Source organism: Oryzias latipes, chromosome 9 (genome assembly GCF_002234675.1).
Source record: "Oryzias latipes chromosome 9, ASM223467v1".
Taxonomy (NCBI): Eukaryota; Metazoa; Chordata; class Actinopteri; order Beloniformes; family Adrianichthyidae; genus Oryzias; species Oryzias latipes.
Window position 1 is genome coordinate 25,718,075 of NC_019867.2, and position 12,427 is coordinate 25,730,501.

The 12,427-nt window shown below is 42.2% G+C and overlaps 1 protein-coding gene across 1 annotated transcript; it reads right to left on the reverse strand.

Moving 5' to 3' along the window:
- Positions 1-819: 819 nt before the first annotated feature.
- rab35 (RAB35, member RAS oncogene family) lies at positions 820-11,725 on the reverse strand. The gene is made up of 6 exons (XM_004084502.4): positions 11,403-11,725; positions 9,429-9,479; positions 9,199-9,322; positions 4,645-4,769; positions 4,380-4,504; positions 820-2,822 (listed from the first exon to the last, which is right to left on the reverse strand). Exons 1-6 carry the CDS (start codon positions 11,452-11,454, stop codon positions 2,694-2,696), a joined length of 606 nt encoding a protein of 201 aa, XP_004084550.1. The 5' UTR covers positions 11,455-11,725; the 3' UTR covers positions 820-2,693.
- Between the last annotated feature and the right edge of the window lie 702 nt (positions 11,726-12,427).

Consider the following 12,427-nt stretch of genomic DNA (forward strand, 5'->3'; position numbering starts at 1 on the left):
TTTCATGTAATCCATGGACAAAAGTGAAGATCAGAAATCATTGAAGAAATAAGATTCAGCGCACTGTCTAGTGGGTCTAGATGACCCAACTCCCAATGGTACAGTGCCTAGGATAGCACAAGGGTTAAGGCTTTCGGGTAATATTTTTGGTACAAAGCATTAGTAAAGTCTCACTGTGATCATATTTTGATGTATTTTTAAAAGCATAGGCAGTGGTCTTTAAAGTTATGCCGTGTTTAGCCAAAATCAAAAATTGTAATATTGGAGCTATCCAGTCGTACAGTTTTAAGCCAGATGTCAGCTCAAACAAAACAAAAATGAAGATACATGGATCTGTTTGTCTGGATGCATCAGAATGGAGCGGAGAAGGGAGCTTGTGGCTAGCCCACCTTATTTTCTGTCACCAATACGCTTTTTCAAACGGCATTTTTTGTCTGATCCCGATTCCTGACAATTTGATTCAAAATATACTCAGTTTGAGCTTATTTTCTTAAGATATGTCCATCAGAAAGATGGCTGAAGAACATGTAAAAAAAAAAAAAAACACCAAAAATAATGTTCATTGGAGGCGGTCTATAACAGAATAAACTGATTTTTTCAGCTCAAAATATGACCCAGGAAGATTGTCAACCTGGATATGTCTCCCCTAATTCATAGAAAGCTCCACCGTAGTCTAAATGGAGAAAAGGTTTCCAAAAAGTAGTCACACTTCCGTGCATCAAACGGTCTTTACAGAAAGCCAAGAAATGCAAGAAGAAAAAACCTGACATGTTTATAAGATCGACCTCAGCAGGGATCAGTAAGTACAGACAAATAAGATCAGTTTTTGTGTGTCCAATATTTATTACTTTAAAACGTTTATTACTGATTAAATCCATGTAGGGAAATTGAATAGTACATCTCTCTTTTTTTCTCCAGTGTACAGAAAACCACAGCTGACGAGTGTGTTTCAACCAAAGCACACGGGGCATGTTGGACACATGCACAGGCTGGTGTGCTAATTGTGTGTGCATGTTCTATACTTAATATAAACACACAAATATATTTATATTTACATACACATAATGGAAAAAAACAAAAAAAAAGGATGAGATTTGATACCATTTCTATCGCCCCCCCCCTCCTTTCATGTCCCTTTGACATGTATGATGTCAAACTACCAACCAGTCTGCCAAGAGAGGGTGAAAAAGGGTTTCACCAGCAGCTTCCACAACACCTACAGCTCTCCCAATTCTAAACCAAAAAATAAAAGAAACCTAAAAAACAAACCACCCGTGCACGCTGTTACAGTCTCTGTGATAGGCCCGGCGAAGAACGCTCACAGGAATCCAGTGCTGTAGGTCACCCCCCCCCCCTTGATCGCTGCTTCGTCTGCCAACACTTCCATTTGATCACGTCATGATGACACAGACTCTCAACACCAGTCAGCGGTTGACAGACGTCTCTGCAGGGTGAAAGCAAGCTTCTGCATCCAATCCATCATACATGCTCCTTTAGAGAAAAAGGCTTTCACGCTTTAAAAAATGAAGGAGATCAGAAGCCGGAGTCCACTGTGGGTTGATTGGCCGTCACTGTGACAGTCGGGAGACGCCACATTCCAGGCTAAAAAGCTTGCGAAGCGTTGCCAGTCTGTCGCCGTCAGAATTGCTGATATGCGGCTGTTAAAGGAAGAGAAGGCTGCAAGAAATAAGTAAAAAAAAAAAATAGAGGGGAGCACTTCCTGAGGACTCAACAGGGTCCCATCAGACGCTGATTCACCCTGCTTCTCGGCCAATCGGTGGCCACTATGGCAACAGTCCAATAAGAGCCTCTGATGAGCTCCTGATTCTTTAAAACATTGGCAGTATCTTGTAAAAAGGAAAAAAAAGGTTTAAAATCAGACTTTTAAAGCGTTGTCAGACTACTGTGAATGTGCAGTCAGAACTTTTATCGGTGAATAAACTGCTCTGCTGCACTTTAAAGAAATAGAAAAAGAACTGATTATCAATGGCTCAGCACTACTGAAGGTTAGAAAGGGGAAAAAGGTGGGAAGCTTGGCAAAATACACAAAAATAAACATGAGAAGTCACCAGTTCTGTCCATCAGATAAGCTGCTAAAAGATCATCTATCAATCAACACCATCGTCCTCCTCCCAGTGATTTCCCCCACATAAGGACAGATACAATGAAGTCCCGAGCGTTTGGCATGAGCCGAGGCCGCTGCTCTTCCTCACACGCCCAACACACCCCAGTCCCAAACGAACCCCAAACATGGTGAGCCCTCGTCCTCGTCAGGTGCAGTCGGCCGTGACTCCGGATGTCCCGTGTGCAGAGGAACGAGTGACGGATAAGATGCTGATGGAGGAGCGCGGGGATGATGCGGACAGAAATCTGAGCTTTGTGGCGGTCAGTTGTTAGTTTGCAGATCCTTTAACAGTTGGAGGACCTCATGTCAACGAAGCACATCTGATGAATTCCAAGTAAAACTTGTTCGGACATCTGATAAAAATCTATATATTTTTTAAGTCTCCATGATTAGTTTGTCCAAAAGGGACATTTTTTTTCTCCTTTTATGTTATTGTATTTGATCTTTTATTGTATATTTATTAAAACTTTATCTTCTCTTTAATTTAGATGCTCTGAGTCCCATCAAATATGAATGCTTTTATGACGAAACGCTGCCTCCGGTCTTGAGGTGGATGGCTCGGAGTTTGTTAGCAGCACTTTTTCTTCCGTTTACTGTTCCGGGTGAGCTTGACCACGTCGTTCTGTTGCTGCTGCTGCTGCTTCGCTAGCACCTCCTTCTTGGCTCGTAGCACTAACTCTGTGATGCAGTTGAACATCTGCAAGAGACACAGGTGAACCGCCTCAGTATCCATCAGTGCAGACCGCTTTTCTTTTTTTCCTGCTCAAATAAATGTTCAGAAGATTTCAAGGAAATGTCATTTATTTCTGACTACAAATAAAACACTGGAATAGATAGAATTATGATCTAGTTCAGGGGTCGGCAACCTTTTTTATACAAAGAGCCATTTGGGACCGCCCCAAATAAAAAAGAAAGCACCCGGAGCCACAACCCGTTTTGACATCATTATATATATTATGCATGTATATATTATTCAAAGGTGCTCATTACATCGATCGCGATCGACCGGTCGATCTTCAATGACATAAGTGTAGATCTCGGGCCAGAAAAGATTTTAAAAAAAAATTACTTCTTTAAAATCCACCAGCCAATCAAAATCCTCACTGAGAAGTACGGGACTTGATTGACATGTAGATTGGCCAATCGGACATTGTCTGAAGCATATGTCGCTGCAAATGGACATTATGTTCTTTAAAGGATGATACCGCGGCCGCGTGTGGGCGGAGCTACTGGTTCTGGTCTGATCGCTGCATGGAGCGATGTGTTTATCAATGCATGGTAGACACTGAGAATGTGGAGAGATCAGGTTTATTATTTTGAAGAGTTCTACTTGGTAATCATGTTTCCATGTTTGGGTTTATAAAATCATCCCAGAGAAAGTTTCTGCTTCAACTCCCGCAGGGAAAGTTGCGTCTGAATCTGATGCCCGTGTTTGCATCTCTCTGACAGAGTTTGAAGCCAAAGCCCCTCCTCCGCCTCTCTACCTGCTTTTCCTCTCTACCTGTTCACCTGTTCACATCCTCTGCAGCTGAGATTCGTTTCCCCGCGCTCCTCAGTGTGTCCTACACAGAGAGCGCAAAATACGGTCATCATAGGTTGACACGATAGTCGGGGCGCTCCAGCGCCGCACAAGGATGAAAGAGCCGGACGCAGGTTATAGCGGGGATAGAGCGGGTTAAGAAAATGAATGGAAGAAGGCGGCCCGCTGAAGAAATATTCAATATTGTACACATTTTATTATTGGTCAGAACTATCTTTTATTTAGAAAAATATTTTATTTTATCAGTCCAGTACGAAAAGAAAACATCAACAAAAGCTGTGTTGGGCGGTTTTTGGCTGGGTCTGGCGGTTTTCAGATGACTTTTGGGCTGGAAACTGTGACTCTATCTGGCAACACTGGCGCAAACTCTCTGTCATCAGCGAATTGCTCTCACGTCGAGTTCCCGGCAGAAGATCGGAGTGTTTATTGAAGCCGCCCCGCGTGCCTCTCCCTGCTATCAGCTCTGCAGTTCTCGAGCTCATTACGAAGCTGTTTTTTACGTGGCACTCGCTTCGTGCGGAGCCAGCAGCGCCTTTGAAATGGCATGAAAAACGAACAAACTAAAATAAAATTTAATTATTATAAAAGACTCATTATTTTCCAAAGTCACAAGAAGCCACAACAGATGGATGAAAGAGCCACATGTGGCTCCGGAGCCATGGGTTGCCGACCCCTGATCTAGTTGGTCAATCAAGACAGTTTTACAAAAGTTACCTCTTCCACGTTGACGTTCTCTTTTGCACTCGTCTCAAACAAACTGATTCCCATTTGCTCTGCAAACTTCTGCGCGTCAGTCGTCTCGACCACCTTGGAGCCGGGGTCGTCGTTCTTGTTCCCCACTAAAAACAGACAATATCCGAGAGGCGGTGAGACACAGCGGATTCCACAGGAATGACAACATTCTGAAAAGCGGGCCAACCGTTTTTTGCCCCAAAAAAACCCAAACAAACAAAAAAAGATGGCTTTTAAAGAAGCTCACCTAATATTCGGCACACATCGTCACAGTTTTGGTTGATTTCGTGTAACCATCGTTTGACGTTGACGAAAGACTCGGCGCTCGTGACGTCGTATACAACTATGACCCCATGCGTTCCCCTGTAGTATCTGAAAGTACACACAAAGAGAGCATGAATCTTGACAACTAACATTCCGAAATGAGGAAGATCAAGACATCAACATCCACAAAAAGAGAAGATTCAGCTCAACTGAGTTGGTTTATAAAGTGCCATGTGATTCTACAGCAACACACAAGTCAAGAAACATCAAGATGCACTACTGTTATTATAAATCAACTCATTTCAGAACATTCCTATCAGGCCAAATCGACTTTATTTTATTTGAATAGAAACCTATTTAAGTACATAAACTGTGTTTATGTATTACACATGTATTAGAGAAATGGAAAAAAAAACATTTTGGAGCTTCAGATACAAAGCTAGTGGTAGAAATAGCTCCTAGAAAGTAATGAAGTTGAAGAGCAACTCTGATCATATTTGGGTGGGATCGTCCCTGCACCCCACTGAGAGCTCTGAGCGGGGAACTTGTGGCCCCCCCAAATACATTCTACGTCACAAAAACAACCTTTTTCAAACAGCATTTATTTTTGTCTGCTGCCGATTCACAACGGTTTGAATAAAAAAGTTCTCAGAAATGCAATTTTCCCTGTAAATGTCCTCCATCGTTAGAAAAATGCTACAAGAACATTTTAAAAACACGATTTTCTTCGAAGAGGGTCTTTAAGAAACTGTGAGATTAAAACTGGAAATTCATAACCAAGAGTCCTGTGAACTTCAAAAAAAAAAAAAGAGAAGAAGCTGGAAGGACCAGCAAATGATGAAACCAAGCCACTCTGTAATTTATCCTTAAGTATTATCAGAAAATGATAAGCCAAAGGTGTTAGATAGAAAGCTTAAAGGAGCCGTTCCTGTAATTTCACACAGAGGCTTTAACACTGGAAAATCATTTTATTTGTACACAGAAATCTGTTTAACAGAGCTGAAGTCCAGAGGGTGGAGACATTTCTCAATTTGTTTTTGTTTAAGGACTCTAATGTCTAGAGCTGAGTTAAGTTAAAGACACGTATGTTATGACTGGAATAGATACATAAAGGACAGAGGGACCTGCCCTAAAAGCCAACACCACCATGTCCCCCACACACAGCGAACACAGGTGAAGAAACTGGACTTGGAGCTCCAACAGGGAGCATCCCCACAGGAGAACGGGACGCCAAACAAAGACAAAGAGTGTTTTGTCCAGCTTACTGAGAGTGGGTGTGCCTGTTTGTGTGAGAGTGACTGTGTGTCGGCGGCAGTGTGGGGACAGAGAGTTGTCTGGGTATGTCCCCAATGTCCAGCATTAATGAGCTGGCTAAAGAGGTTTCCACTTTGTGTGCGTGTGTGTCTGCTAAATGGGCCGAAATACAAAACACTAAAACATGCGATGTCTGTAAGTGTGTCAAACTCGTACACTAAAACGTCTGTGGGGGAAAGCTAAGAAACGAAGCAGAGATCTGCTAATGAACTGGAGTCTCGCCGTCACTTTTGGCGTCTTCTTCCCTGTAACACAGGTTGTTTTTCAAGAGCCTTTTCTCCTATCTTGCACATCTGTGCAGAAAGAATGCACCCATGTCTCTGTTCCATCTCCACCCATGGTGGCAAAACATTAGACATGTCTGACATGGCAATGCTGTAGGAAGTGAGCGTCATGAACCGGCCAGAGGCTGCAACAGGTAAGAAACTTCAGCATCAGCCATGCGGTTACCACCAGGGATGCACACGCAGCGCCGCACAGCCTTCTTCTGAGGGAAACTATTTTAGGTCCTAATGAGGAGCTGCACCACTCCACTTCAGCGCAATGAACAATCAGGTCTAAATAGGTTGTTTGTTTGAGGGATTCCTGTTGAACATCGGTGTTTCCACACGAAGATCGTCTTCCTTCTCAGGGAAGCAAACACATCAGCAGATCTTTCTGGAGGATTTTCATGGCCTCTCGTTCCTGCTTTCTTCCCTTCACCACAATCTGATTCCTGCTGTCAAACACGCACTCTATATTTTCAAAAATATTTTTTTTTTAGATTTCCAAGACAAACCACCAGCCATATCAATTAGTAAAACTTGAAAAATTATTTTTCGATTTTTTATTTTTTGTGCAGATGTAAAGCAGTAGCCCCAAAGCCCTGGATCGTGGATGGGTACCGGCCCGTGTGACAGTTAGTACCAGGCCGCAGAAGAAGAAAAAAACAAACAACCTACATTTTTGTGTTTTATTTGTAATCGGATTCTGAAGGAACTTTTTTCCGGAAAACTATATGATCCTCTCCACCACATCCAACTCATTCTTGACGATCGTCAAGTCGCTTGTTCACGTGTTAGAAATCCATCAGCTAGCTTCTTAAAGACCCACTTAGATGAAATTTGTGTTTCTGGTGATTTTAACATGTATTTGTAGCATTTTTACAATGATGGAGCACATACATGAAATAATGTAAGATTAAAACTGTATCTCTGAGTATTTCTTTATTTAAATAGGGATGAATCAGGAGCAGATATGTCATTTACAAGGCAGCAACTGAAATGAGTAGGCCAAATTCTCCCTGCTCCGCTCCATTCGGATGCATCCATTGGCAGACAAATAGATCCATGAATGTTTCTGTTTTCCTCGTCTGAGCTGGCATCTGGTTCAAAACTGTATGACTGGATCGGTTGGATACTGCTCGCCATTTTTGTTGCACTGGTAATGTTAGCTTGGGGTTGTAAAAGGCTGTAAGCCAGCAGAGCAGAGAGCAGACAAAGGGATGCTGGGATATCAGCAGAGGCTTACTTCCACTCCAACAGTACTGTCCACAACTCAGAGGTAAATTTCTGATGAACTCCGGCCACACTGCACAAACTTTGTCCATAAAAACGTTGCAGGTTTTTTGATTTCACTTTAAAAACAGTATATATTCATAATTAAAAGACTACAGCGAACGCTTTTAAACTAAAACATGAGATGATAGGAGCGGGACTATAAAGTGGCTGCTACACCGCTAAATTAAACCCCCAAGCCAGCAAATTTTTAAAAAAACAAAACAAATCTGGAACATTTCCTTTTACAGAAAAAGTCAGTGAGGAAACAGAAGAACAGCCTTCGACTTCAAAATAAAAGATAGCTACATTTAACAGACAAAAACCAGGAGTCTTTACTGATTTATAGTGACAGACCATAATAATGATGCAGAATATTAGCCAACCGGCTGTCTAAGGTTACGAGGACGCTGCTAATAAAGAATCTCAAGCAGCGAGTTCATGTTTAGTATTACATTTAGAAAATACCAGATTTACTAACTTTTTTGTTTGCTTTTGTATTTATTAATCGCACCTTAAAGGCCGGACGAGGCTGAAGTCAGCGTCTGATTTGTGTGTTTCCAATATGACAGTAATAGGTTAAGGGAAAATCCATATAACACAAATAAAGTTTTAACCAACAGCAGATATTTTACAGACTATGATCTTTTGTGTGACATTAAACTGGTCCGTGGTCTGCAAATGCTTGGGGAGCAGTCAAGTAAAGGGCAATAAACGTCTATTCCAGCTGGCCAGGCAGTGAATATCATCTGAACACACAGCGTTTCTTTAAAACTGTTAAACAAACCCAACAGATGCTCTCAAGAGTTTAGTCCTCTCCATCAGCATTCCCTCTGAGCTGCTCGCCTTCACAGTTTGGGATGCTTCATCTGTCTGGCCTTCTTCTGGTGTGTTAGTTAATGCAATCGAGTTGCTAAGCACTCAGAGTTTATGGAGAGCTGCAGACTAAAAATATTCTGACTCCAACTCAGAGTCAAAGACCCAAACAGCATTCATCGCAGCAGTACAAGTGACACGTTTGCGTCTTACATAACACGTGCAAGAGTACCGTATACTTTTTTTTTAATCCAATGTTTTCCTTTAAAGCATGAAGACTCCAGTCTATCCCATAGACGTGCTTATTAAATCCCAATAATGAAAATGAAGACTTTTTTTTTTAATTCGAGGATATGTTTTCCACCTCAGCTGCTTTTCTGTGCCCAACACTGAAAAACTGTGACATTTTAATGTAAGGATTTAATAGGATGCACCCCTCTGCCAGATGACTGAAAGCAGCCGTGCTTTTAAAGTAACTAACATCTGGCTTTTTATGAGCAGAAACAACCATCTCTGTAATGTTTCTGAGCACAGAACATTAGTGTTATGGCAGAAATGGTTTAGTCTGTTGATGTGACAAACTAATTTCCTCTTTTTTTTTTAAAGAAAAATTAATGTTGGCAACATATGGAAGCTTCTGGACAACTTTGTAACACAAATAAAAAGACACAGCTGCTGCCACCATGTAGGAGCCTCCCTTTTACATCTGTAATTACAAAAAGAAGGGAAATACACCCAGTTTCACAGTAAAAAAAAAAAAAAAAAAAAAAGAGTGGCTGTAGACGTCAGCCAACTGCTGATATGAAAGCCAATCCAAAAACCACAAAGAGCTTTACCTGGTTTCATGAAAGGTTAAGTGTAAATCTACGTACGTGGAGGTGATGGTGCGAAAGCGCTCCTGCCCTGCCGTGTCCCAGATCTGAAGCTTCACCTTCTCCCCGTTGATCTCCACTGTCCGGATCTTAAAGTCTACACCGATCGTGGTGATATAGCTACCTATAAAACGGTAATAGAAAACCACGACAACAAAAAGTTTGACTGAGAAGCAGTGGTAATGTCGAAAGCCTCGAGTCTGAGTCACAGCCGAGACAGAGCCACACACCTGAAAATGTGTTGTCTGCAAATCGCAGGAGGAGACTGCTCTTCCCCACTCCTGCAGAGGAAACACAAGCACAGGAAGAGGTTTTCACGCAGATATATGACATCAAGACACACACACACCACTTTTACCAACATTTTTCAACAGGATTTGACTGGAATCTGTCCAACAAAACCTCACGGTAGTTTCAGAAGTTTTAGGGGATTTTACATGCCACCATATAATCTACCTGCAACATTTTAAGGCAGCAAGTGTGGGAACATCAACAGTGGTGTAATCCTTCTGCATATAAGGATTGATTTACACAGTGAGGTAAAAAAAAAAGGTCACATTATACTTTATTTTTTAATAGAAGAATACTCAATCAGATGGAAAGATGATGGTCAAAACACCAAATACACTAGTAACAAAATAAATAAACCGGAGGGGGGGAAGTGGAAGTCAAGAGGATCTATAAGGTGTCCTTCACAGATTCTATTTTTGATTAGAAGTTCAAATTAAGACTGTAGTCAGGACATGTATTTATTCCTTTTAGTGTCATTGTCAGCTGCTTTTTTCTTAGGTCCTAATATAGAAGCTCTGAGGTTCCTGCAATCCCTACTCGGCAAAGATTTGTTTGATCGAATAATAACCACACTTCATAGCAGGAGGGACTGACTATGAACGCTCATCCGCTCTCCAAACCAAAAATCCCTGACAAACACTCGATGCAACAGAACCAGCCAAACTTAAAGCACCAGCATCTGCAGCCTAGAGCTTCAATAACTGGATGATTCTTAATAAAGTAGTGAATCATATTTGTTACAAAATTGATCTATATTTAAAATCCCTCCAACATAAGCCAAGGTAGTTTGTTGGACAACATAGCAGCGGTGTATTTGTTAATGCTACATAGGATAGGTGCAGAGGGTTAGCACATCTTTCCCAGATGATGCCTGCTTTTTGCAGCTGTGCACACTGGCTTCTGTGTTCATCACACTGACTGACCGCCCAGCTGATGATGGAGCAGCAGTGCCAGGAATGGGGCTGTCAATGAAAGCAAAGATTACTGCTCACAAAGACTTCCAATTGGCATCTGCTCCTGATGTTGGAGTCAAATGGGAAAAGTCCCTTTTTTGTTAGTTTGATTTGATGAGCGCTAGTGGAGTAATCTCATTTACAACCGGCCTCCAGCATCGAGCTATGTATGTCAGTGAGACACAGGTTTTCATTATAACACAGGAATCAAACATCTTCTATTGAAGCTGAACAGTTTAATAGACATATTTGTGGCACTTTTAGGCTTAGTTGAAACTAACCACTTGGTTAGTCTCACTTCAGCTTGGAACCACCGTCTGCAGTGCAGCAATCCTCCTTTACGAAGGAGCTGCCTGATACTTTCGTGTTAGCAAGCTGGCTACCCAACAAAATTCATCTAAATGGCTTCATCTAAATATGTGAACGTAGTCCACTTTTATGGATCATTTCTAAGCAAACAGTTTTTTTAAGGAACAGGTTAAATTGTGGTTTTCCACGGTACCAGGTCTGAAATCGTGACATTAGCCTAGCTACAAGTTAGCCAACATTTTAGCTACGGTGAAAACAAACAAGCAGCAAAATATGAGTGTTCTGGTTCACGTGGGTACACGAGAAACGGAGTGAGCTGGTGTGTGGCTAAAACAAAAATATGCCGATTTAAAAAAGCGGAAAATTTCAAATATTTCTGACTTGGACCATGAATATCTGTAGGCGGTATCCGGCCTGATCGGCTGACACGCCGTGCCTGTCCGGACACACAACCTCCGCCCTGTCACCGGCACAGAAAGAGAAACATGGCGGCTGTCTCTTTGATACTTATTTCTTCACATAAATCGAAATAAATAAATAAACGAAGGCGTAGCAGACTGTTTCTGTTTTCCCTCCCGATTAAAAGGATTTTTTCATAAAGAAACCCCGACAAGGCCTACTTCCCGTGTCGCATCCCCGGCATCTGCTTACCGCTGTCACCGATGATGAGCAGCTTGAAGAGGTAATCGTAGTCTCTGGCCATGCCGGTAGCTAGTAGCTCACCCCCGCCTTGTGCCGCTTCTTCCTTTGATTAGCTGCACCACTCCTCAAGTTTGTAAACAATTCAACAACCTCCCGGTATAAAACCAACCGGCCACTATCAATGCATGAAGCTAATGGCCCCCCGAGCCGGCGGCGTTCTTCTTCCTCGGGGTTTCGCGGCGTCAGCAACCCTCTCACTCCGCTGCAAACAGCCGGAAACTCCGCTTCCTTCTCTGGTAGAGCTGCACCCAAGTATGACCCAGCCCCACTGCGCAGGCCCCAGCCACAGCGCCACCGTCACGTCCCACTGATGAGCGCAGGTTACAGGGACGCTGGAGGCTGCAGGACAGCCAGGTTTCACACGCATATTTATGTACAAAAGAGCCTGATTGTATCTACAACTTTGCGACAAAGTGTAGGGTGTATCAGTTTTATCAACAGGTATAGCCTAAATGTTTTAAAGACCCATTCCACTAAAAATCGTATTTTTTTTATCATGTTCTTGTTACATTTTCTGACAGACATAAAATTAAGATTGAAACTGCATTTCTGAGTATTTCTTTATTTAAATCGTTGTGAATCAGGAGCTGACGAAAATCTTGTAGCAGTGACACTGTAGCTCCAGTCACCTGTAGGCCATTTGCTCCATGCCCACCTCCATTTGGATGAAGACAAACAGATCCATCAACGTCTTCGTTTTCCTCGTCTGAGCTGGCGTCTGGCTCCAAACTGAACTGTTCAGCAGGATAGCTCTAATATTACTCGCCATTTTTGTTGCAGCGGTAATGGTAGATTGGGGTTGTGAGGGGGTGTGTAAATAAAGGGATGATGGGAAATGATGGAAGGCTTACTCTGCACCAACAGACTAAGAGGGTTGTTGACTTTTAATGAACTACTGCCGCTCTGCAGAAACTATGTTCTAGAAAACAACAGATTTTTCATAATTTAAAGACCACTGGGAACACTTTTAAGAT